Genomic DNA, 26,551 nt, shown 5'->3' with positions numbered 1-26,551 from the left:
AAATTTTGTGGTAAAAATACTTAAAAACTTGGAAAATATTTCAAATAATATCTCAAAAACACTTGAATATAGATATGTCAATGAAATTTGGTATGTGCTGTAGCCTTAGTACGTGCTATTGCTGTTCCACAACATTAATTGTTGGGAAGTAACGAGACTACACGTTACAAGGTTGAAAATTACACATGCTAATCTAACTATCTAACTTATCTACGTGAGTACATACTCACCTAACCTTGGCACAAGGGTGGGAGCAGTCTGCAGTATATTGCCGGATGTCTGATATTTATCTGATTTTTTACTAAAACATACCTCCAAAAATCTTTGTAATTTTGTATCTATACATTAAATCTCGATTTCGGCCGAAGTGAGAATAACTGTGACATAATACGTAAAGTGGTAAAGTAGATGTTAATATCAATTGTTATACAATCTGAAACTTTTTGGCACCTTTAGGACTTCCTTGCTAAAATATCATTCATTTTGGATTGAAAATGAAGGGGGGGGGGGGGGGGAAGAAACCTGGAGCAGAGGAGCAGTCAAGATTTTCTGTGCTCTGGCTCCACTCCAGCTCCGGGTAAAAACCTGCAGCTCTACTGCTCCGGGCTCTGCTCCAAAGCCCTGGATCCAGACACTTTCCTGATGAATAGATGGTTTTGGAGGGTTTTTTTAACTGTTGGGTTTTGTAATGTTGACTATTTTGTTTTGTGAATATCCATTGTAACACGCTAGCCCTGATTTTTCTTACTATGAAAATCCTCCTAAAATATTGATCTTTGTCTTTTGTTTAAAGAATGTTGCCAACTATTAATTGAATAATGCTCAGTGTAGTAATCTTTTGGGAGAAACGAGTACTTGAAATTCCTTATTTATTCCATTGCAGAGTGAGTGGTTAGAATAATCCTCATGGCCATTAAAAGATAGTTTTTTTAAAAACAGTTGTACAGTGACATATATTCTGTCAAGATACTGAATAGCAAGGTTTAGAAAAAATATAAAAATTCACTTATTTTGACTTGTACAAATAAATTAAACAAGCACCTGTTCTGTGCTGTAAGGGCTTTTGACAAATGTACTGTACCAACACAAAATGGATAGAGAGAACTTCACCTTGGGTCCAACACAGTAGACTGTAGGAAAATTTTCAGAAATGTTCCATTTTGAAATATGGTCCTAGCTGGATACAGTGCAAGTCCCATTGAAAGCCACTGGGACTTCAGACTAAGAGCATGAACCATTTTTGTAAATGGGACTTCAGTCTCCTAAATCACGTAGCACTTTTTAAAATTGCACCACTTGTGTAGTTCCTTCCTCCTTAAAAGTCTGTGCTAAATAGACCGAAAGGTTTGGGCTATTGAAGATTGGGCTAAAGGACTGGAAAAGAATTAATTCCAATATTGTGGAGCCACCCTTCAGAATCCCTTGTCAGCAGCTTTTTCTTTTAAACTGAAATGTTTCCAGCTGGAGTGTCCTTGCTTATCTTAGCTGCAGCAGGATCTCATTGGGAGAATGGGAAGACTGGTTTAAGTCAGTGAACCCCCATAGGTTCACAGCTATTATAAGGCAGCTTTGCAATTCCAGAGTGTTGAAAAGCCAGCCCCTAGAATTCTTCCTTAATGTAGCAGAATCCTGTTTAGTTAGATTCTGTTTAGTTACTCTCTCATGGCACTTGCCGCTTCTCTGAAGCTTGCTTGGGGGTGTCGTCCTTCCGAGGGTGTAAGAATGGTCCCTTGGAGCTGTGGACAGTCAACAAATACTTGCATCATTATTCTAGTTCTGTGCCTGGTGTCCTTCTATCTGATTCTGAAGAAAATTCCTGTTACAACTCATGAAGTTAAGGTTTGTTAGGGTTTGTGCAGTAAAAGGGTATGCCTAGCTTTGGGAAAAATGAAGGATTTTGTGAATTCATTTGTTTAGCTTCAAATGTGTCTCTTGGCTAGTGAATTCAGCTGTCATGTATCATGTCTTTTTAGGAATCTATTCGATGGTTGGAAGATGAAAAAGCTCTTTTAGAGATGACAGAAGAAGTAGACTATGATGTGGATTCTTATGCTACACAACTTGAAGCAATCCTAGAACAAAAAATTGACATTCTGACTGAACTTCGAGGTAAGTCTATATTTTTGGCCATTTATGTGTAGGGGGTCTACCAAATTGTCAGCTATGAAGATTGCATCCTGGACAAGTGAAATATGGCTTCTGGTCACCCAGCTCTGAAAGCAGTGCCACCATCATCAGCAGTGGAGAAGTAAGGGTGACTCCTTTTTGGGTGCAGTCCCCCAGGTTGAGACACTGTGGAGAAATCATACATTTTTTTTTTCATTGGTTGCTCAAAGCATAAATAGCAAATTTTGCAGATATTTTTCTGTAGATAGTGAGCTCTAATTTAAACATTGTTATTCTCTTCCTGTGGCGTACAACCTATATTCAGTACAGAGAGCAGAAGTTTTATTACACAGGACCAAGGAAGCAAATAGTCTGTCAGTACCAGGATAGAGGAAGAATGTTTCACTTTGCCCACAATATCCTGGAAGCATGGAGCCTATGTTCAGTCCTTCAACTTGTTCCTCTATCTTTCTCTCAGTCCTAGTTCATCCAAACAATGAGGAAAGGAAACATCCTACATGTAATTGCAGGAAAAGGGAAAATAAGGCAGAGAGAAATAAGTAGTCTGCATGTTAACTCCCAACTGTTGCTTTATTTTGCAGCTGCATAACAGAGGCTGGGGAGACTGCTTCTTTTACAATGCCATGCTTCTAGGTCTGCCCATGAGTTGAGATCTGATTCTACCTATGAACAGGTCTTGACTGTCATTGTTTTTGGATATATATATGGACTTGAGCAGCTATTCCTTAATCAGGTACAGCTGGGTTTCTTTGAAACCATGTTGGGAAGTTTCTTAAGAAAGAGCTTAGATTGTGTGCAATCTGAGGCCACATTAATGCATTTATTGGACATATCCCACAAATCATATATTGCATGCTCCTGTTTGTTGGATTAAGTGTAACTCAACTGGGTCTAATAAAATCAAGATATACTTTCCTTGTACCACCTGTGAGCCTGTTAACTAGACGATTGCTTCCTCAGAGAGAAAGAGAGAGAAGTTGGTAGATGTTGGCATGGACCTTGGTAAAGCAGCAATTTTGGCAATTCTGCACTTTCAAAATAATTTACAGGCTGCCTTGAAACAAGGTCTGCATGGCTATTTAGGAAAAAATATTGCTTCTATTCACACTACCTTTACACTTGCTGCCTATGAATACTTTGTAGGGTGGTAAAAAAGATATTTAAGGCAAAAGGAAATTATTGTCCAATAATTGTATTTCTTCCATTCCTCCCCTTGCAGAGTAGTGGTCATGGTGATGAATACTCCAGCTCTTATTTATTGTGCAGAGATTTGGGAACTAGTTTCTGTATACTAGCCCCAACTTGACAGTGTTATATCTTTGTTGTTAGTTGGTAGCACTTTGTTAGAGTGGATTCTGGAAGGCATTGTTTGCATTCAGATGTTTAATCATTCATGTCAGGATAAAGAGTGGTCTCCAGTCCGACTTCAGAGATTTTAAAGATAATACTGGAAGTTGTATTAATACACAGGAACACGTTAGAGGCTTAATCCTGCACATCTTGGTTGGAAATGTTGTGTATTGATGCCATATAAATAAGCAGGAGAGGAGTGCATGGGAAGTATACTCTGCATTGAATGTGCTCCTGTACAGTTTTCTAGAAACAGGTGTAAGGCCTAAGGGGAGTGGGTTGCTTAAAAAATGTTTATATGGGTAGTATTGCAAGAGTGTATTCATTATCTTCCTGGCTTCTTGTCTGTAGCCTCTACTTGAATGAAAGTGTGCGATAACCTTGTGCTCTTTGCTGATTAAATACATGCAGCCTCAGTACTTGCCTACACAACACACTGAACAAAAGCACTATGGCATCTTTCTTTTTTTTTTTTTTTTAAATAGATAAAGTGAAATCTTTCCGGGCAGCTCTACAAGAGGAGGAACAGGCCAGTAAACAGATCAATCCGAAGAGACCACGTGCCCTTTGAAATGGGCTTCTGCTGCTAATGGATCCTCCTAACTGCTGTAACACACAGTTATGAGATGGTGGCTGTAAGAACTCAACTACTTGAAAGCGTAAAAACTTTTGAAGTGTCAGTGGAAATGTCCAGTTTTTCTTCACCTGAATGACATTTTCATTTTTGTGTGAAACACTTCAATGATGTTTCCAAAATGCTTCTAAACCAGACAGCACAGCACAACCATGCAAGGTTCAGAGCTGTGAAGCACTTTGTTTAAAATGTTTCCTTTATTCAAATTGTGAATTTTATGTTTTGGAAATCTGCCTTTTTTAATAATGAAGTATAACAGTGGACTTGGAAAATTTCACAATTTCCTTTTAATTATGTTCAGTTTTGTTACAAAGATCAACTGTGCAGTTTTAAATTGTGTTTGCCTGCATGCACACCTCATCAGTGATTGTACATAACTTCTCTTTGAGACAGCTGTGCTCACCTCTTCCCATTCTGTGCCTTGATGAAGGCTACTTGACCCTAAATGTCCTTTTTGAAGCACAGCCTTAATAAACAACATTCCTTATTTGTCAATGTAAATTACTTTTAGTGTTTACATTTTTAATGTGTGACTTTTTTTTTTTTTTTTTTGGTGACTAGTTCATTTCACAGATGTACCATATCATTGAACAGGAACTAAGAGAGCTGTTAGTGGCCAAACAGCTGGACATTCCATCCTTGTAGAAATCTGGAATCATGATTTAAGTATCATGAAGAATGGTTATAATGCTAACATTATCTTTGTAAAGAACAACACTATAAATTAGTTGATGTATAATAAAAGGTAACATTTAAATATGGAGGAGAGTTGTATGTTAGAATAACAGATATACAGTATGTGTATAAGTGATAAATGCTGTCTAGAATAAAGGTGCAATCTGATCTCTACATATGGGTAGGAGGAAAATAAAAGTTCAGGGATCCAGTGAATAGCATAAACAAATACTTTTCCACATACTATTAAAAATTTGGATTCTGATGCATGATGATTTACATGTGCATTAACTGTAGTTTGCAGATAGTTTGTATGGAGTAGTATTGTTGCTTGAAAGAAGGAAGCGAATGCATATCTTTCCCTTTGTACAGTGCCAGCAGCTGAAAAGTGAGGTGAACCTGTATCATTTGGGATTTGCACAATAGGCTGCACAAACTCTACATAATGCTATACAAATTCCACAAGTATCTGAAGTCTCACAATTAACACCATACATATCTAGCACTTTTTTGGTGGTGGCACTAGAGCTATTTTTGCAAGTCAGTGTTCAAAAGGAAAAATACTGTTTTATGTAAAACTTTGTCAGATAATTGTAGACCTCTCTGAGCTCTCCCTGTTTCCAGGAGTTTATATCAGCAGACTCTAAATGGTTTCAAACTTGGTTTTTGGACCACAAGCCCATTTATCCTGGGACTGAAGGGAAATAAAGGGAAGGCAATGAAAAGAGAGTTAAATAAGCCAGAGATCCTCAGCATTTAATGTTTGTAACTCCCATAGGAAGGCTGTGGGAGACCCATGTTGCATCATGGTAAAAAGAGCCTATCTGTAAACAAAGCTGAAACAGCAATGTAGACTTTACACAATGTGTTTAATAAATTGAACAATGAAACATACATTAGAGATGAGCACTTCTATGAAACTCATTGCTTTGGGAAGGAATTTACTTTGTGATCACACCTATTGAAATTAAGATGTTATGATTTTAAAAGTCACACAAGGCATATGGTGCTAGAATGGGTATTTTAATAACCATCCTCTACAAGCTTGAAGTGTTTAACTGATTGCAAACTGATCTTTCACTGCGTTCACACAAGAATGCAATCCATCAAAAATTAAGAGGAAATGTTAAGTAAAACTAAGCAAAAGCATTTCTGTTCATAGTAACTGATGCAGGTTAAAAGCATTCCTTGCTCTTTAAATTGAAAATTTTCATTAAAATTTTCTGAATTAAGTTTAAAGCTCACTTTTCTCATGGTTTAAGCTGTCTCAGAGGATTTGTATAAAAACAAGATAATGTAGATGATGATCCTTTTAGCAAGCCATCTTTCTTTTGTCTACATGCAGACGAGTCCTGTGGTACATAAACTGAACTTTTCAGAGGATCTTAAAGCAATCTAAATGATTAGATTTCTGCACCAAACAAAGAATGATAGATGTTATTCAGATAGCTGCATGTTTGAGAAACTAATTTAGGATAGATATGCCTGTTTCCATACATGCCCAATTTGATTGCTACTGACGAGCGCTATTCTTAAAAATTACTCAATGAACATTATTGAAACTATTGGTCCCACACTTGCTTCAAATGACAGGAATCACTTTTATGCTTCCATTTCAAAGAAGCTATTCTCTCTGTTCTGATAATATTGACAGCCAGCAATTGCAGTGTGGTAAATACATTTTCCAAAAAATGATAAATTTGTGGAGTGGATGTTCTAGGAAATCAGGATTCTTGCTGATGTGAGGTTTTAAAAGAGTAAGATAGCATTTAAGCAATTAAGGCTGATTATTGAACTTCCCACTTGCAAATAGTCTAAATACCAACGTGTGATTAAAACCTTAATTTTTACTGATTCATCCCCCATGAGATACTGCTATTACAGCAGCTAGATTGGTTAAGCTAGGCTTCTCTAGATTTCCATAGATTGCTTCTGAAGGGGAGTTTTTTTTGCACTCTGGTTGTGCTACCCTAAGTTGAATAGAGGCGCCTTTGCTCAGACCCAGAAGTAATGCTTACACCCAGAACCTTAAGACATGATGTACTATTTCCCTGTAAGATGCTGTGTATCAACCCAGTTCTAAGCCCGAAGAACTCTAGATCTTGCATTTACAGATGATGCACTTTATGGCCATCAACCAACTCCTCATGGCCTGGGGAAAGAGGTGTTCATAAAATCAGTGTTCATAGGTTGATCTAACTACCTATCACCCCTCTAAGCAAGTGAAGTTGCTGTCTTTAACTGTTACTTAATGATGTCGTCCTGTATTACTTAACCTCTAATTCAAATTGAGCAAAACATGCCTAGCATCTACAGTACCAAAACTATTAATATATTTTGTAAATGTCATTAAACAGAATAATGCAGTTAGCACTATGACTATTCTATGTTACAAATTAAAAAAAGGTAACTTAAAAGGAGAAATGCAAAAAACAGCTGCTCTTCCGTGGCTGGAGGAGTAATCTACTACTGTTCACAGATTTACAGTACTGAAGAGTACTCTAGAATTTCCTACAGTCTGATAAGTATATGGATTTTTATTGCCTTGATGTATACTTGTTTTAGTACTTAGCATGGACAGTGGGGTGGTCACTATTCCCAGCTCTGCCACATTTAGCATGAGCTGTACAGCCAGCCAGCAAACCAGGCTAATACTGCTGAGCTAACCCTGTGAAGCACAGAGGGCTATCACAGATGGAACACTTAAGTTTACAGTATGATGAAAAGGGAGTTCAAGGAAGAGGCCTGTACACAGCAAAACTGTTCTGTCCTAACATTTACTGCTTTCTGGGGCACCCTAAACCCTTGGCTGTGCAGCCTGATAACACAAGATTCACTACCACTCCTGCTAACTGCTTCCACATCTAGAACAGTGGTGATCTGCTCATGCCAGCAGCAATTTCTCTACAAAAGAAAGATTAGATGCACAATTCATTTTTTTTTAAAGTTAATTTATTCTCAACTGATGCATGGGCATCATGTCATCACTCTACAAACAGTTCTGTTGAGGCCAAAGCTCAGAGTTCTGTTCGGCATGTTGTAATAGCAGAAGAAAGTGCAAAGTTCAGGGAGAGAAGGGTTTAAACTAGGGACTTAGTCATTTCATATCATAGGGTACATGTGAAAGAGCACAGTTTTAGTCTTGACAGTTACAATATTAAATGCAACAGCAATTGTATTTAAAAATATGCTTAACAGTCATTTTGTATGATGGTGCTTGCTCTCAACAGGAGTTCCTTCTCCTAACACCTCTGTCTGTATCACACCTCAGTTCTTTCCAGAGAATGTAAAATGCTCCGACTGGCCATTTATGAAAAATGGATGCCTTCTGAATTGAAGCCATGCAGCAATCTGAAAAATCAAAACAGCTTACATGAATTTGTACTTCACACACCACCACGTATTTAAATTACCCATGTGAAAGGAGTGGGTAGGAAAAGAGAAGTCTTAAAAACTTGCTTTCTTTTCCAATCATTAAAACAACCAGTTATCAATAGGTTAGTGATAAAGACTAGTAGTAAGTACTCAACTCTGGCTATCAGTACAGATGTAATTCTAGTGCAACTTGTCTACCACTCAGCTTAACCTGCACTATCCAAGGCACAGCATTTGATTTAGATAGTCACAGTAGCAAGGCATGATGAGTCACTTCTGTCAAGAAAGTGTGCTTAGTTACAACAGACTAACATTTCTGGAAAGCTACCATTTTGGGTGTAGCTCCTCTGCATCTAAGTCAAGAGCTTAATACCTTATTAGCTGTCCATATTTCCTAAACATTGAAGAGAACTGTATAGAAAGGAAAACAAGTGAGAGTGCGGAGAGGAGTCCTGTGGCACCTTATAGATTAACTGAAGTGTTGGAGCATAAGCTTTCATGGGCAAAGACCCACTTTGTCAGATGCATGTAGTGGAAATTTCCACAGACAGGTATAAATATGCAGGCCAGAATCAGGCTGGAGATGATGAGGTGGATCCAATCAAGGAGGATGAGGCCCACTTCTAGTAGCTGATCTGGAGGTGTGAATTCCAAGAGAGCAGAAGCTGCTTCTGTAGTTAGCAAGTCATTCACAGTCTTTGTTTAATCCAGAGTTGATTGTGTCAAACTTAAAGATGAACTGTAGCTCAGCAGTTTCTCTTTGAAGTCTGGTCCTGAAGCTTTTTTGCTGCAGGATGGCTACTTTTAGATCTGCAATTGTGTGTCCAGGAAGATTGACGTGTTCCCCTACAGGTTTTTGTATGTTGCCATTTCTAATATCTGATTTGTGTCCATTGATTCTTTTACATAGGGACTGTCCAGTTTGGCCGATCTAGATAGCAGTGGAACATTGTTGGCACATGATGGCATATATTACGTTGGTACATGTGCAGGAGAATGTACCAGTGACAGTATGGCTGATCTGATTAGGTCCTGTGATGGTGTTGCTGGTGTATATACATGGGCATAGTTGGCACTGAGGTTTGTTGCATGGATTGGTTCCTGAGTTCGAGTTATTACGGTGTGGTGTGTAGTTGCTGGTGAGAATATGCTTCAGGTTGGTGGGTTGTCTGTGGGCAAGGACTGGCCTGCCTCCCAAGGCCTGTGAAAGCGAGGGATCATTGTCCAGGATGGGTTGTAGATCACTAATGATTCATTGGAGAGGTTTTAGCTGAGGACTGTAGGTGATGGCCAGTGGTGTTCTGTTGGTTTCTTTCTTGGGCTTGTCCCGTAGCAGGAGTCTACTGGGTATACGGCTGGCTCTGTCAATCTGTCTCCTCACTTCCTCGTGTGGGTATCGTAGTTTACAGAATGCTTGTTGAAGATCTTGTAGGTGTAGGTCTCTGTCTGAGGGGTTGGAGCATATGCGGTTGTACCTCAGTGCTTGGCTGTAAACAATGGATCGTGTGGTGTGTCCAGGATGGAAGCTGGAGGCATGCAGGTAAGTATAGCAGTCGGTAGGTTTTCGGTATAAGGTGGTGTTGATGTGACCGTCACTTATTTGCACCGTGGTGTCCAGGAAATGGACCTCCCATGTAGACTGGTCCATGCTGAGGTTGATGGTGGGGTGGAAGCTGTTGAAATCGTGGTGAAATTCTTCCAGAGACTCCTTCCCATGGATCCAGATGATGAAGATGTCATCGATGTAGCGTAGGTGCCACAGGACTCCTCGCCGCTTTTGCAGATTCAGACTAACACGGCTACCCCTCTGATAAGTGAGTGAGTGTTTGTACTTAGTGTTCCGGGCCATTTCTTTAACATACTATTACACATATTTAATGTTTTTAAAATATTCTGAAGCTACACATTAAGAGATGGGATTTTTACTGCTTAATTTGATGACAAGCAACAAGAAAGCACATGGTCATTAATATAACAGCTTCAGAATTTTGAAGGATGTCTAATGCTGCCAGAAATTCAAAGGAAGGGTAAGGGACAGATGCCTAAGACTTCAGGCAAGATGAGAATTGTCCTGTTCTTATAACCCACTTCTGAATGAGATTTAGGTGCTACAGAATGCTGTAAACAGCAGTTTGATCCATATGCACTGTTTTTCCTCCAAGGGATCAGGCTCTTCATCTGTGGTGATAAATTACTTCTCCTAGACCTATGTAATCAGGTCATGTTCCTTTTAAAATTTGATTCAGAATGTGTGTTTTTGCTTTGTTACCCTCAGCCTGTTTGTGGTATCATCATGTGTAGTTACAACAAGTGTAAGGATGTATATAAATAATGTCCGTCTAGAGGTTTGCAACAGATTGAGTCTTCTGGTCAGAATACCCATAATTTTCATCTTAACTAGATTTACCTGGCGTTGCTTGTGTTTTTAACTCATAAGTTTTGTTTTTCTTAATTTAAAATCATTGCTCTGGGGTGGGGCTGGAGATGAGGGGTTCAGTATGCAGACTGCCTCAAGAGAAAGGATAACCCCAGCCCTCTCTTACCACAGCAGCTTGAGGTCAGGTGAGAAGCACCTGTCCAGGGCTGCTACAGCTCCAGCGGGCACAGCTGGGGGAAGAGATGCATGTGCTCTGGCTGAGGAACACAGACACACAAACTCTGATATAGTTAAAACCTATCCTTTTCTTCACCGCTGCCAGCCAAATGGGGTTACAGCTGCCCCAGTTCTCATCTCTGGTCCCTTGCTGCTTGTGCTCATTCTGCAGTATAACTTCCTCCAAACATACTCCCTTTCTATTTTATGAGAAAATCCAATTCCAGGTACATCCCATTGTTCTGGCACAATTAAACCCTGACCTTGCTTTGAGTTATGAGGAAGCTGCATACCAAATCTGGTGGCACTAGCTCTTATCATTTAGGACGAGTTCTTGAACAGACTTCACAAATGGATGGACACATTTCTAAAATATATAAGATGATTAATGGCCAACTGTACTAAGTTAGTGTTCCCTGAATTTACATTAATGTACATCACTAGAACTATCACATGAATAGTTGGATATATGGAAAGTGGGTGGTTAACACTTTAGGATAACACTACTATTTCTTCCATTAAAAACTGATACAAATCTGTTTTGATATTAGAGATGCACCTTCATTTTTAGAACAGAGCACAGGAAGCACTTGAAATACAAAAGGAAATTCACAGCGTTTACCTAATGAAGTCATCTATATCCATTGAGCGAGCCCGTTTGTCAGAGAAACCTGTATTTTCTAAAACCATCTGTATTTTTTCTGCAATTTTGAAGTTTTCTGGTATTTCCTGTCAAAATAAGTTGCAATACAGATAAGTTATTTCCTCAACACTAATGATTTTAAAAATCTTGTAAATTCCACAGGTCTTCAGGCATCCAAGCACCGTACCTAACCCTTGCTATACATGAAGATGACTGACCACTTCCAATGAAAAATGCTTTAAAAAAAATCAGGTTGCTATTTTCTCAGAGGTATAGTATACACAGGCCACCTAGTAATTCTGGGTTTTGCAAGACTGTCCTGCTTTGGAACACAACTTATCACATTGACGCAGCTCCTGCTCCACGTGAGTGGTTGGACAAGGCTTCCTGCTCCAGGCATTGTGACCTGGCCCCCGCTGCTCAGGTTTGGCCTGGCTCCTGATAGGAGTTGCGGGGGGGGGGGGGGGGGGGGGAAGAGATCACAAATTTGAGTGGCATTACAACCTGGTACACAGGGTTGCAACATCAGTCACTCAGATTTGTCCCAACTGAGATAAACCTGATCCTTGTTGTAACCCATGAACTAGGGCAGGGATGGGGAACCTCAGGCCCGGGGGCTGGATATGGTCCCCGGCTTGCCTTCATGAGGCCTGAAGCTCAGCACTAAGGAGCCCATGCTGGCGCTCCAGCCCCCCTGCCACCCACTCGTAGGGCTAGACCATACAAAATCTAGTAGCCTGGGCCCTTCTAGGCTCTGGTATGCAAGGGGAATGTAGGGAATGTCTTGCTCCTTCTCAGGGGCTTCTCACTTGTGTATGGCCCCCAGCTGATTTTTCTGTGGGTCAGCAGCCCCCAACCCAAAAAAGGTCCCCCACCCCTATGCTGGGGTCCTGGGTGTAGAGCTCAGAACAAAGACTTAAACCTAGCCAGCCCTACAGAGCAACCTTTGTACTCACCCTGCAATTCCCCTTTTCTCCCACACAGGGAACAGGACCCTTCCTTCCCCCCAGTCCCTGAAGGCAGGACCCAACCCACTTTCACTACCCTCAACAGTGGGAGGCAGCCATCCACTTGAGAAAAGCAATCATCATGCCTATCTCTATATTCATTCAGCACTTAGGTTAGAGTTTCCGGTGCCACGAGAATATAAATCAATAGTCCCTTTTTTGCTTGCCTCCTAGGTTACTGTCTATGCATATGGCAGCATGCTAAGTAAGAACAGTACATACACAGCTACAAGCTGCAGTGAAAGGAAAGTAGCATCCACACTTGTCCATTGCAGAGTGTAGCTTCATGTGGCAGGAAAAAACCCTACACCAGCGGAGAGGCAGAAGGTAACTCCTGCAGCCTTTTCCTGCTCTCTGCACTCACTGGAGCTGTTCACTATGGCAGGGAACGTTGCAGGCTGTCGAACAACACTAAAAATAGTAGTGTAGATGTGGGAGACACTGCTTGGGCATGCTGAGTCTCATGTAGGGTGTATCACGGAGGTTCAAGTGTGTAGGGCCATGCCACACTAACTACTCTGCTATTTACACCTGTGCTAATCAGGTGTGCAGTGTCTGTACTTTATTTGCCAATATAGCTTTTCTGTGTTAGGCTTGCAGGTAGCGATTAGACAGCCTGGATCTGACCGTGCCCCACCGAACAGGAGCCTGGCTCTAGTTTTGTTACCCACTTAATCCCACTGAAAACTCATCTCAACCTATTTTAAAGTCAAACATAAATATAGCAAGAGATGCTGGCTCCTGTATGTTTGTCTACTACAAGTCTAAATAATTTAAATTTGTAATAGCATAACAGCATAATAGCATAACAGCCTTTAGGATTATACAACACAATATAGTACATTGTCACCAAGTGACAGTAAAACTCAGACATTCTGCTTGATTTACCTTTTAGTTGTACAAAAATGCAAATCAATGTTAGCTTAAAAACAAGGGGATTTATGTCCCCTACCAAACAACTGAGGTCTGCTAATGTTAAGTGTGTACCTTATTTACCTGGTTCTCTGACATACAGAAACTTGCACTGTTAAGAGACTGACTAAAACAGAGGAATTCACAAGGCAAAGCAAATCAAATGAATGTAGATGTCTGAAGAATTCAAACTGCACAAAAACAGTGTGGTCAAGCTTAAGGTCCCCTTAATTCAAGACAATATTAATCTACTAAAATATTTAACAATTAAAGACATTTAAAAGTGTGGAGATTAAACTGCTGCTGATTACAGCCACCTGGCCAACCAGATTAGCCAATAACATGTGACACTAACTACAGGCAGTCCCCGGGTTATGTACAAGATAGGGACTGTAGGTTTGTTCTTAAGTTGAATTTGTATGTAAGTCGGAACTGGTACATATTGTAGGGGAAACTCTAGCCAAACATTTTTTTTAGTTTTGGATAGCATAGGGAAAGGTTAACTCCCCTCTAATGTTTGTTTTGCCGTCTGTTCCCCTGTTCAGAAGATTTCACATCTATTTCTGTCCCTGTGACAAACTCAGGACTAAAGGAGTAACTCATCAAATACCAAACAGCTCTGCACCATGCTTTGAGCTAATAGCTTTATTTCCACACACCACCCAGGGTTCTAGGAGGAGGGTCCTTTTTTTGCTAACACAATGAGGCCAGCACTTTGTTTGTTTTGGTGGAGTCTTTGTTTGCCCAGGGAGCCCAGCATGTATAGGGGGAGGAGGGGCGGAGAGGCTGCTTTTGTCTGCTGTTCAGCAGCCTGTTGCTCGGAGGAGGGGGCAGCCTGTTGCTGGAGAAAGGAGGGGGGCAGCCTGTTGCTGGCGGGGGGGGGGGGGAGGGGGCGGGCATGGGGAGGCACTTTTCCTCTGCCCAGCAGCTCTGCGGGATCCCTGTCCCTGCGGCCAGCTGCTGCTGCAGGCAGAGGCCAGTTGGAGCCGGCGGGCCGGAGGAGTCGGCCCGAAGAGGAGGTGGATTCTAGGACCCAGGTGAGCGAGCCCCAGGGATGCTGCTGCGCTCTGGGAGCCCTGCATGTATAGAGAGGAGGAGGGGCAGAGAGGCTGCTTTTGTCTGCTGTTCGGCAGCCTGTTGCTCAGGGGAGGGGGCAGCGGGCGTGGGGAGGCACTTTTCCTCTGCCCGGCAGCTCTGTGGGACCCCAGTCGGAGCCGGCCGAGGAGGAGGAGGATCCTAGGACCCAGGTGAGCGAGCCCCGGGAATGCTGCTGCGCATGTGCGGGAGTTGCCTCACCCCGTTCTTATCTAGGGATCTGACGTAAGTCGGATCCACGTAAGTCGGGGACTGTCTGTATACATTTTGAAAAAAAACCCACACTTACAGATGTTAAGCACAATTCTATGTATCTATAACCGAGTGCTGTGGCTAAAATTAACCTGACTAACCATTCTCTTCTAAGGATCAGATCTTATTAAAAAGAACTAAAAATATTTGTAATTGGATCAGTGTATGCCTTGTATGTGGATTTTTGTACACAACGTTGAATTCACTTCAGGTGACTCACTAGAAATATTTCCAATAGATGTAGTATCAATGGTTTTTTAATACTATGCCAAACTCAGGGCAGCTTTCAATTGGAGAGTAAATTACATTGCTGGAGACATCAGTGAAATCTCAATGTCCTTTATTTCTAAATTCCCATTTAAACTTTCATTATAGTTTAGAGGATCTTAGAACTGTTTATTTTAGATACTCTAGAATTCTAAAAGGCTGTTAGGCAATGTTCGTTCTGATAGATTTTAACTTTTGGATGAAAGTTTTTTGTACCATGTTGACTTTTATGTCTCATACTTAGCTCACATTTTATGTTACATTCAACACAAAAAAGGGGAAAAAATTCTACTTACTATGTTATGTAAAGAACAGTGGATTCGATAATTCTGATCCAACAGCTGCTGTACTGCACTTGATCTGAAAATGAGTCAATATAACAAGTTAACTACAGTGAAACCTGTTATTCTAAAAACAAGTTCTGTGATTTTAAAGGTTGTTTAGGGGTTTTTATAATGAAGATGAAATAGCTTTACAGAACAACTGGATGATCTCTTAAGGCAGCTGCCTAGTTGGCATGTGCAAGTAAGATTTACACCACAGTGTAAACTGTCCAACTGTGTACTATGGGGATTCATCAGTGGTCTGATTAACATGGTTGTTGAAGCAAAGTTTGCTTCAGAACTTGACAGGAGGACTGCTAGACACTTGTGTAGCAATTAAATGACTAAACTCTAAGGCTATGTCTACACTGCAGGCTTCTTGCGCAAGAACAGTTGTTCTTGCACAAAAACTTGCGGAGCATCTACACTGCACCCGCGTTCTTGCACAAGTAAATTTACAGTAAAACATCAGAAAAGAGGGCTTCTTGCACAAGAGTTATTCCTCTCCCCATGAGGAATAAGCCCTCTTGCGCAAGAAGGTAGTGTGCACGGGCAACAGGGGTTTCTTGCACAAGAAACTCCTATGGCTAAAATGGCCATCAGAGCTTTCTTGTGCAAGAGAGCATCCTCACTGCCATGGACCCTCTTGCGCAAAAGCACATGGCAGTGTGGACGTGCTCTTGCGTAAAACAGTTCTTGTGCAAGAAGCCTGCAGTGTAGATGTACCCTAATAGTAGTGTGTGACAAGGCATTTCTCCTGCACTGGCCCTTTAAGGGCAAAAAGCCCAGCCCTGAGTAAGGGCTGAGAGCAAAGCCCGAGCTGAGGCAGTTCTGGCTAATGAGGGCCCAGCTGGGGATATACAAAGAAGGACTCCTGGAAGGAGGGAAGGATCTGACTGCTCCTCAGCATAGAGCACAATAAGGACCTGACTGCCAGGGAAGCAGTAGGCTTCCTGGAGGTAGAGCTGGGAAAACTCAGGCCAAGCAGGCTCCCAGTAAGCAGAGCCTGAAGCAAGGCCTGAGGCTACTAGGGCTGAGAAACAGTCATGGTAAGTAGGGGCAGCAGCTCCACACTCCTTTGCCAATGATGAGTGGCCATTATAGACTGCAGTTTGCCCCAAGGCAGGGGCTAGTTGAAGACTGGCAGTGAGTCACTGAGGCAAGGTGGGTATAGGGGAACTGGGGGTTCCCTGGGAGGAAGGATGAACCCTGGAGTGTGCAGTGGAGTAAACAACAGCCACCCCTGGAAGGGGAGCTCAAACACTGGAGTGGGCACTACCGGAGGGCAGTGTCCTGAAGGGGATGCCATGGACAAACAGAAATATGGGGAGACACCAGCTAGAGAGAGGTGTCCAGCCAGCCAAGCAAGCTAATTCCCGGGACTGCTGGCTGGAGGCGCTATGGTAGTGAGTCTGCCCCATGACACAGTAACTTACTTAAATGCTGCAGAAAGCGTCTTGTTTTTTCTGACAAAGGCTATCCTTACTAGACCATCCCACTCCTGAAACATAAAATGCACAATATTTGCCTGAAGCAATACACAGCTGCTAATGACCAGGCCAGAGTATTTACTATTAATTTTGTAACAGCACAATGACAAAAATAAAATTTTAGTAGTAGCACAACACAGATCAGTCCTGTACACTAGACAGGTAGTCCCTGATTTACGACCATTCATCCTTACGACCAACCTCCCATTAAGCGCGCCCCCGAGTTACGAACGCGATCCGTGCTACAAACAGCACAGTCACGTGTAAATGAATGGGGTCTGACTTACGAACAGATCGAGTTATGACCAAGAGCTTGGTACATAAGTCAGTAAGTCGGGGACTATCTGTAGTACAAATTGATGAAACTACTCTGGCAAAGTAGGAAGACACATCAAACTGCAAACTGAACAATCACCCAGATCTCTAGATAGGTAAGATGCCATATGGCTGAAGAACATCTGGCTGAATGTGGACAAGGCTGGAGTGAGGATATTTAAAAAAGGGAAACCTATTAATAAATGTCTAGAAAGCGCAGAGTCATTGAGTCCTAAAAGATTTGTCTTTGCTTTTGATCAACTAAATACTGTCAACAGCCATAAATGTCTTTTAAGCACTTCAAAGTCTATAGATGAAAAGTGTTACAAAATAGCTAGCTATCACCATCACCAGATGCTAGCCATATTTTACCTTTCAGTCTGAGACAAACCACAGTGATCCTGGCCTGTGTTACTTCCATGGAAGAAACAGGTTTTGAAGAAAGTTGTGTTTGAGTTGCTCATGGGGCATCCAGATAATATTGGAAAGATATTCAGATGAGAGTCAGATCAATGGCTAGTCCGGTGGTTTTCAATTTGTGGTGTGCAGACTCTGGGAGTATGAAGGCTCAGATTTCCAAAGGGGCATACACCTCAATTTGACACTTCTTAGGAGTACACAGATAAAAAGACTGAAAACTACTGGTCTAATCTATTGATACTAGCCAATTAGCCCATCATAAGACAGGATTTTCAGGTCTCTCCTCCACATTGGTCTTCTCTCCTGAGCCTCTGGTCTCTTGCTTCGTCTCTCTCTCTACTCCTCCTACTGCCTGCCTCCTTCCCCCCCTCCCCCCGCTCTCCTCTGCCTCCCTCTCTGTCTCTCTCTTTCTCTTCTCCTCCCCTCCCTGCCTCTCACTCGGGTGGACCGCGGAGCCCAAATGGCCTGGAGCCGCTGTCACACCTCATGTCACCGCCTGCCCTGGCACTCAGCCCAATGTCTGTGACTAACACTGAAATGCTGGCTGTTTCCTCTAGGCGGTGCTGTTGCCTGAGTTATGTCCTTCGCCTCCCGCCGTGGCGCTCGGCTGACCTCTGTGCTGCTCAGCTGGGCCGCCGTGGGGGAGCAAGTGGTGTAACCGGCTGTTTGGGCCCCGCACGCCCCATGCAGCATGGCTCAGGCAACAGCACCACCCAGAGGGAACAGCCAGCATTTCAGTGTTACAGAGTCACAGACATTGGGATATGGGCTACTATATATATTATGAGTATAGTCCCATTGAAAATGTTTTTTGTAATCCTTAACACTGCTTATGTGGGGTACATGAGCTGTACAGTGATGTTTTTATATCATTTGAAAGAGCACACAGAATGAAACAAACAGTTATTTTGTATTATTATTTAGTTATTCTATATAATATGCATGGAAGAATTTGAATCTCACCTGAAAATTAATAGGTGGTGGAGGGTTCTTTGGCTCTATTCTAACAACACTGGATTCAACTTTGGGTGGAGGTCTGAAATTATTCTTTCCAACCTGTTGATTAAAAATTAAGTAACTATTTCGAACAGCAGGAAGCAAATATGCACAATCCTGAGAGCGCCTCCTCACTCTGGCATACATTTCTACATTAGTTATAGATATACTTTCACTTACTTTCATTAGATGATCCACCCAGGCTAATAATTGAGTGTTAATTGAGAGTCTGCAGTATAGTTTACTCCCTGGTTTTGCAACCAAACGCAGAGCAAATTCTCTCTGAAACATAAGTATTGCACACCTGAGAATTAAAGAAATAAAAACATGGGTGTTATATTGCAAATAATTGGTTCCTAGAAGCGCTATTGCTTGTAGATTATCAGTTTAAGGGCAAGCATAGAGATATGCTATATACTCATATTAGAGAGCCTCAGTCCTGATTTAAGTCAGGCACAGCTACAGCAAACCAACTAAACCATTGGCTTACACTTGGCCTGAAGGTGGTGCTTTCTATCTACTGGTTAGAAGGAAATTAAGATAATTTAGATTCAGTCTTACATGTTAAATAATTCCAGCTGATTTTACTTCTCATTTTGGACCTCTGAAAGCCAGAGGTTTCTTCTGAAATGAACATTTTTACTCAGTAAAGTTAAGAGGAAATTAACAGTCTCCACTGATTTTTAAAGTAATTATTGAAGTGCATTTTTTGGTATTCCATGAAGTTAAAAAATACTGATATCACCAAACTAGCACTGTGCACAACAGGTTTACTGACTGCTAGGTTGGCATGATTTTAGCTCATGTGACTGATTAGTACTGTAGCAAGGAGTCTATCTCCAAAACTGCCAAATTAAAATAAAAATGACACAAGAGTTCACACTTCCACATGGAGTCCATTGGCCCTCCCACACCTAACCCCTTGCTGTAACCCTCTCGTGAACTCCACAGCTCTCATTCCAGGCCCCACCCCAGAGCTGATACTCCCAGCTTGAGCCCTCCCATACCCCCATCTCCTGCCCCAGACAAGAGCCTGCACCCTGAACTCCTCCTCATTTCTAGCCCCACCCCAGAGCCTAGGGCAGTGGTCTCCAAACTTTTTATGACCAAGATCACTTTTTAAATAACAAGCCAAGATCTACTGCCCTGCCCCTTCCTTGAAGCCCCATCCCTTCCCCTCTATTCTCCTCTTCTCCATCACTTGCTATCCCCAACCCTTATACTGCTGCTTTTTTTCCCCACAATTCTTCTGTAGTAAGAGGCTTTTCTAACATTTGGCCTGTCTAGACTGGACCAAATGTCAGAAAAACCCTTTCTTTTGGAAGCCCCCTTATTCCTCATGGAAAGAGGAATGTAGGGGTGACCAAAAGAGCACGTTTGCTCTTCCACTACACAAAGTGGAAGAACAAACGCATCCCTGGATGCAGAAGAGTATTTCTGGGATATCTCCGGAATCCTGAAAAACTCCTGCAGTCTAGCCGTACCCTCGCTGGGTTGAGACAGGATGTGTAGTCTCTGGGGTGGGAATGAGGGATTTGGGTGTGGGAAGGGGTGAGAGGTGCAAGCTCTGGGAGGAAATCTGGATGCAGGAGGTGGTGGAGAAGGGGATGCTGTCTCGGGGAGGGGGCTTCAGGCGGGCCAGTGCTGGGGTCAGATGTAGGGTTAGGGTACTAAGCAAGCCACAGGATTGTGGATATGAGGGTGCAGGAATTTGGGTTAGGGTATGTGAGGGGCTCAGAGCAGGGGGTTCCAGTTTATGATAGATTCAGCTCGAGGGTCTGGGGGAAGGGGGAGTGCAGGAGTGTTATAATGCTGTGGGCAGATGGGGATTTGTTGGCCAGGCTACATTTTTAAATAAGATACTATGTCAAACACAAAAAGTTTCTGCATTGTCTTTATTTATGAGAAGGGCAGGCAACCTGTTTTGAGTCAGGGGTCACTGACCCATAGAAAAGTCGGTTGGGGCCACACAAGTGAGATGCAAAATAAAAACTCCTCCAAACCCCCCACAAGCCTCACTAATGTGGCCTCAACTGTGCTGGTAGGAGCAGGACACATGGTATTAGGGCAGAGTACCAGAGGGTATCGGGACAGGGGACGGGGTGCTGGGTAGGGTGCCAATGTGTGCTGGGGCAGGGGACAGGGTGCTGGGCCAGAGTGCTAGTGGGCTGGGGCAAGTGACAGGGAGCCAGTGGGTTCCGGAACAAGGGCCTGGGGCAGAGGACAGGGTGCCAGTGGAAGCAAGGGACAGAGTGCCGGGATGGGTACAGGGTGCCAGTGGGAACAGGGGGCAGAGTGTTGGCTGGGGCAGGGAATCTTTGGCACATGCCTTTCCCCCCCCGCCCAGAGGAGGGAAGCTCTGGCAAGAGCCTCCTTCTGGGACTCCTCCCACCTCCCCCACAAAGGAGGAAAGCCCTGGTATGCGTTTCCGCCTGAGACTCCTCTCCAGTGGGCGCTTGCCCTCGGGACTCCTACCTCCTCCCCAGCAGAGGAGGGGAGCCCCAGTGTGTGCCTCCCTTCCCCTCTCCCCCCCAGGAGGAAAACCCTAGTGCGCGCTTCCCTCTGGAACTCCTCCCCCCGCCTCGGCGTGCGCTTCCCCCTGGGACTATTACTCCTCCTCGGCACGTGCTGGCCCTCGGGACTCCTACTTCCTTCCCCGCAGAGGAGGGGAGCCCCGGTGCACGCGTTTCTCCCCAAGACTCCCGCCCCCCCGCCACATGCACTTGCCCTCGGGACTCCGACCTCCTCCTCAGCAGAGGAGGGGAGCCCCAGTGCCCGCCTCTTCTTCCTTCCCCCCCAAGGCCCAGCATGAGCCTTCCTCCGGGACTCCTACCTCCTCCTGGTGCGCCACAGACCTGGAGGAGGGGAGCAGGCAGCGCACTTCCGGAAACCCTGGAAGTGGAGCACAGCTGCCAGACTTGCCTCCACTCCATGGAAAAACCCCGTGGAGCAGCAGAGAAAGCCTCCGGTCAGTGTGCTGCTATTCCCCCAGCCAGGGGAAAAGGGAGGAGCAGCAGTGCATGGAGCTGCTTCTGGATCCACTTTGCTCTGCTTCTTCTCCACAAGGCAGATCTGGTGGGGAGGTCAGGACTCATACCTCAGAAGGAAGCCAGCGCTGGCGCACCAATCTCATGGGGGGGAGGGAGAGTGGAGTGCCAGAGTGGGCTTCCTGCTGTAGGGAGATGGAGAGTGAGTGGAAGAGGGGGAGCTGAGCTTGATCCGTGGACCACCTGGAAGGTAGCTGTGGATGGACTGCAGTTTGAGAACCAGTACTTTGAAGGCACCCCACCATCCTCCAACTCAAATCTGCTCTACTTTTCCATAAGTCTCAAGATACCCTGCTTAGGCCTGGCATCATGCAGTACAGAGTAAGCAGCAACAAACTCCTACTTAATTTAGTGGAACTGCCCTTGGCCATTGGGAGTACTATGCTGAAGAGAGTTCCTGGATAGACGTTTAAAGGGCTGATATTTTTAACAATAATCCCAAGTCACATGTTTTGTAAAATTAGCCTTTGTTTTGCATCAGGCAATCCAGAGCCTTTTCTACATACCTGAAAAAAGGTCTATGCAGCAACAGCTTGAAAACAAAAGGTGAAGAAATCTAGGGAAAGAGTAACACAGTTCGTACTTGCTCAGAGAGGGCATACTATCAAAAGTTTATTTAAATTTTTATTCCACTGCAATTGCTTTGCTCCTACCTGATAAGGCAAGTTAGCTACACATGCATCAAAGAATGGTAAATCAGCTTTCAACACATCTCCAACCTTTATTTCTAGTTTGTTTGCTAGGCATCTGGGGTGGATAAAAACAACACTTCTGTTATTACCTCAGAAACACACATTTCTAAAGAGGTCAAGCCCCTAAAATGCAGTGGAACTATTTCCAGTGTTAGTACTTACGTGCCCTGGACTCTCTTCTGAAGTTCACCCACAAGTCGTGCATCAAGTTCACAAGCAACTACCTAAAAACAGTTATATTTGTAATTTTAATTTTCACAATTATGAACTGATTTCTTGCTAATCACCTCTGAGTAAGAATAGCTTTTGTTACAGACATTTAAAAAAATATTACATTAGGATATGCACATTTTCTTACTATGAAGCAAGTTTAAAACAAACAAAATATTTTTTCAAACAATGCAGTCAACCTGTGGAACGCCTTGCTAGAAAATGTTGTGAAGGCCAAGACTATAACTGGGTTTAAAAAGAACTAGATAAAATTCATGGAGGAAAAGTCCATCAATGGCTATTAGGTAGGAAGGGAAGGGTGTCTGTAGTTTTAGAAGCTGGGAATAGCAACACTGTGCTGTTTATTCCCTATTAGGTTTCTGGCATCAGACGCTGTCAGAAGATGGGATGCTGGGCTAGATGAACCGCTAGTCTGACCCAGTATGGCTGTTATGTTCGATCACAAAAATACTAGACTATATTGAAATTTCAGAAGGATAACAAGGCCATTGAAGAGAACCAGACAGGTATAATACAACTCTTTACCTGAATGTGGTTAGATGCCTTGTAAAAATAATAAACTACTGTAACCAGTCGGACATGACCAACCTCTCTCTTCTTCACTGGTGTGTAGCTGATCAGACATATTCCTCTGCTTCTCCCTCTTCCCTGACCTTGGCTTTCTTAGTTGGGGAGGAGGGATAGCTCAGTGGTTTGAGACTGCTAAACCCAGGGCTGAGAGTTCAATCCTTGAGGTGGCCATTTAGGGATTTGGGGAAAAAAAATATATCAGGGATGGTACTTGGTCCTGCTGTGAAGGCAGGGGTCTGGACTTGATGACCTTTCAAGGTCCCTTCCAGTTCTAGGAGATAAGCAATCTCCATTTATTTAGTTATAATTTAAGCTTCTTATCATGCTTTTGGTATGCTATCTATAGTATAGCCCCACTTTGCTTAGAAACCATATTGCTTATGAATACATATGTAACCTGTGGAATGTGTGTGAGGTGTGAATGAGAAACATCCAACCAGAAAGGCAGTATAGGATCCATGACCTTTTAAGGCAGACAAAGACCCTGCAAACAGATAAATTAACTGAGACGCGGCCAGACAATCAATCTCTTGCTTGTTTCACTCTCGGACAAAATGTAACATCACAGCAGAAACCTGGGACCAGCCCAGAGGGATCTCCCAAGAAACATCATGGTCGAGTCTCCGGGAAGCTGACGCCTGGCCAGCACTCCAGCCACTAGAAAAATCAAAAGTAATGTACACCGCACTTGCTTCCTGCCTCCAAATTGCCAGCATGAATGTGATGTGTGTATGGGTATCACTTTATTCTTAAGAATCTGTACCAATAAACAACTCTAAAAGCAATACTGCTCTAACCCACCCTTTGTCTGAGTTTGTTCCTCAGAAGGTCTGAGGAAGTACAACTACCACTACCACAAATGTTAATGCAGTAGATAGAAAAATTAAAAATACACTAAGTATCCAGTTGTTAAATATTCTTAACTTCATTTTCAAAACACCACTGTTATTCTATCAATGGAGTTATACAGGAAGAAGGATATGAACATTCAGAAAGGAATAGCTAAAAGTATTTTCTCCCTCTCTCATTTAAATAGAGCAGTAGCACACTTTCATTTGTTCATCTATGAAGTAGTTTGTTCCACGAAAAATCAAGATGAATTTTCTTAACTCATTCTTACCTTTTTTACTTTCTCTAGCATTTTTACTGTCATGTTACCCGTTCCAGGCCCTACTTCCAGGACAACATCCGTGGGCCGTAAGGCAGCCTAAGCGCAAATGAAATTGTAGAAAGTCAATAAAATACTCCATCAATACTGCAAAATGATTTTAACTAAGGCATTCTATGTACAAACATGAAAGGAACTGACTCTGTATGTGATTAATAGCTTTGGAGAACTTGTTTTCAAGGCAAAATCCAAATTGCCCAACAGTTTCACTTTGAATTGCATGAAACCTTTTAAAAAATGTAGCTATTAGGTAATTACATCTGTGTGCACACACAAAACCCTGCATGTATCCTTGGGTCCACTGAAGACAGTGAGTAAAATTCTTGATCATGTCCTTTCTGAAGGAAATGAGAAAGCACTTAGAAAATCTTTCACCAAATTAATGTCTTGAATTAGAATTTCCCATACCTTTCAAGAGGCCAGGAAAGAATTAAGAATCTCAGACTTATACAGTACACAACTTTAATGAACTCTTTAATTTAGCACTATCTGATCCAGCAGCCTTCTTGCTCTGGCATGATTTTGGTTAGCCAGCTGTCTACTTATCATAGAATCTTAGAACTGGAAAGGATCTTGAGAGGTCATCAAGTACAGTCCTCTGCCAGATCACAGGTTATCAATATTGTCTAGCAGTATTACGAACACTTCCACTGCAAGAAACTTGGCCACAATCTGTGGTTAAGTTTCCTGTGGTTCCATAAAGTTTGTTTACAACTATCCATCTTGCTCTCAAGTGTTATGTGTTGTTATTTAGTTCTAATTTACCCCCCAAAGACTTCTCAGAGCCCAGTAAGCAGTGGAAGCATTAGCAATGCTGCTAGACAATATTGACTTCTCATGGTCAGGCAAATTCTCTGGTTTAGCACAGATCAAATCCCAAGGGTACCAAACTAGGGAGGTTCAACCTCTAGTGCTAATTGTTCACAAGCATTTGCCTTAAAAGATTTTGAGTTAGATCATCTGAATGCAACTCTTATGACAATTATTTTAATTAGTTAGGTCCAGTTATTACCAACCTTCTCTATAATGTTGTTAACAATGAGGGGATTTTTCAAGATGTGCTGGCCAATTCCAGTATTGAACAGAATACCTAAAATAAGTATAACCAAGGCAGTTATATCATCATCATTAAAAGTATCAGTTATTTTGGTTATATTTCGGTAACTAGACCACTTCACCAGTTTAACATCTGGTCTACACCTAAAACTTAGGCCCACCTAACTTCATGGTGCAGGGCATACATCTCAACTCCTGTGCAGAGGCAGAAAGAGGTGAATTACCCATACTGACTGTCAAATTTCTTTCCAAACTGTGGTGTAGGAAGAATCTATACTACAATCTGTGTGTAGTACATGGATTCCTTGGAGCATACAATGCTCTTGTTATTGTAAAGGCTGACAATTGTAGTGACATTCTAGAAGCAGGGGAGCCCCCTGTAACCACCACAGTAGCTGAAAATGTGAGAATCCTAAAACCACAGTCACTTTCTCGCTACTGCATTTAGAGAGAGGTCTTTTTTACACGGCCCCATATTAGTAATAAAAATCGGCGTGACAACAGCAAGCTCGCAAGCACAAGCCAGGAGCAATCGACGTAGGAAAGGTAGCGTAAAACCAAACATAAACGTCGCCGTCCTAACGCATGCGACTCGCGTAGCGAAGCTCAGTGCTTGGAGCCAGGGCATAAGGCAGCGCCCGCCGGGCCAGAGAGCCGTAGCTTCATCCGTTTTCAACCGAGGAGACGAGACTGCAGCCGCTAGCGGCTCCGGCCGGGCTTTGCCTGCCCGCGCACAACTCCATCCTGCCCGCCGCAGCCGAGACGGGAAGGAAGCGGCAGCGCCTCCGAAAGTCTCATATCGTCCCCGCCCGCAGCACTCGGAGCCTTCCACACCTTCCCCCCGAGCGGCGCCCGCCGGTGACTGTTGCCGGCACCGCCACGGGCCGCAGAGGAGCAGCGGCAGCTCCCCCTCCCTCCGAACTGGCCTACGGGGTGCGGCCGGAGCCCGGCTTCCTCCCGCCGAGGCCCCGCGCTCACCTGGCCCCGGGCCCGGGCCCTCCCGCCGGCACCGCTTCTCCGCCTTGACTTTCGGCATGGCGGCAGCCTAGCGACACGCACGCTCCCGCACTGTCGGGAGGAGGAAGCCAGCCGTGTCGCGCGCGCGGATGACGTCAGTAACACGCGCCGGCGGAGAGGTGAGGAGGCGCGTGTTACCTCTAGCAGGAGCCGAATGGTCCCGGCTCGTGGCGCGAGCTTCGGAACAGGCGGGGGTCGCGTCGCGTCACGTGCAGCGGCTCTGACACAACGGTGCGCCCCGGGCGCTGAAGGGAGGTTGGCCGGGCCTCGGGGGCTGGCGGAGCCCGGGCGGGGTG

The 26,551-nt window shown here is 43.5% G+C and overlaps 3 protein-coding genes across 10 annotated transcripts in view; 2 read left to right on the top strand and 1 right to left on the bottom strand.

The window, feature by feature from the left end:
* The window catches only part of KIF2A (kinesin family member 2A), a 95,848-nt gene extending 90,168 nt beyond the window's left edge, over positions 1–5,680 (top strand). For all 4 annotated transcript variants that reach the window (XM_006134427.4, XM_006134428.4, XM_006134429.4 and 1 more), the window contains 2 exons: positions 1,974–2,109; positions 3,963–5,680. In XM_006134427.4, coding sequence (XP_006134489.2) covers positions 1,974–2,109; positions 3,963–4,048 — 222 coding nt within the window. In that variant the 3' untranslated portion in view covers positions 4,049–5,680. The remainder of the gene's footprint in view (positions 1–1,973; positions 2,110–3,962) is intronic.
* Positions 5,681–7,719: 2,039 nt separating this feature from the next.
* Positions 7,720–26,349, bottom strand: DIMT1 (DIM1 rRNA methyltransferase and ribosome maturation factor). Of its 2 annotated transcripts, XM_006134436.4 has the most exons (12): positions 26,217–26,349; positions 25,199–25,272; positions 24,135–24,221; positions 22,376–22,437; positions 22,175–22,268; positions 22,028–22,077; positions 18,655–18,778; positions 18,442–18,534; positions 16,690–16,754; positions 15,227–15,290; positions 11,377–11,483; positions 7,720–8,137 (listed from the first exon to the last, which is right to left on the bottom strand). In XM_006134436.4, the coding sequence occupies exons 1-12, from the start codon at positions 26,272–26,274 to the stop codon at positions 8,095–8,097; spliced, it is 921 nt and encodes a 306-aa protein (XP_006134498.2). In that variant the 5' UTR covers positions 26,275–26,349; the 3' UTR covers positions 7,720–8,094. The 2 variants fall into 2 exon arrangements, with proteins under 2 accessions (XP_006134498.2, XP_025046156.2); XM_025190371.2 differs by lacking the exon at positions 25,199–25,272 and having other exon boundaries at positions 7,722–8,137; positions 26,217–26,348.
* The window catches only part of IPO11 (importin 11), a 252,471-nt gene continuing 240,251 nt past the window's right edge, over positions 14,332–26,551 (top strand). Inside the window, exon 1 of one of the 4 annotated variants that reach the window (XM_075932406.1) lies at positions 14,332–14,353. Coding sequence is in view for 1 of the 4 variants with exons in the window: in XM_006134432.4 (XP_006134494.2) it covers positions 26,345–26,374 (30 nt within the window). In the remaining 3 variants the exon portion in view is untranslated. Of the gene's footprint in view, positions 14,354–26,237; positions 26,549–26,551 lie in introns of those variants that run through there. The other 3 variants (XM_006134432.4, XM_006134434.4, XM_006134433.4) reach the window with 3 other exon arrangements.

The sequence above is a fragment of the Pelodiscus sinensis genome, chromosome 6, assembly GCF_049634645.1.
Source record: "Pelodiscus sinensis isolate JC-2024 chromosome 6, ASM4963464v1, whole genome shotgun sequence".
Classification (NCBI taxonomy): Eukaryota; Metazoa; Chordata; order Testudines; family Trionychidae; genus Pelodiscus; species Pelodiscus sinensis.
This window is presented reverse-complemented; position numbering and strand designations above follow the sequence as displayed.

What these genes read in the sequence shown, in the direction of transcription:
- DIMT1 (XM_006134436.4), bottom strand. Translation starts at nt 26,274, where the DNA reads ATGCCGAAAGTCAAGGCGGAGAAGCGGTGCCGGCGGGAGGGCCCGGGC. An exon ending in GGGCCCGGGCCCGGGGCCAG is followed by an intron (nt 25,273 to 26,216) that starts GTGAGCGCGGGG and finishes TACTTATTTTAG; the next exon opens with GTATTCTGTTCAATACTGGA. An exon ending in ACTGTTCTTTACATAACATA is followed by an intron (nt 11,484 to 15,226) that starts GTAAGTAGAATT and finishes TTATTTTGACAG; the next exon opens with GAAATACCAGAAAACTTCAA.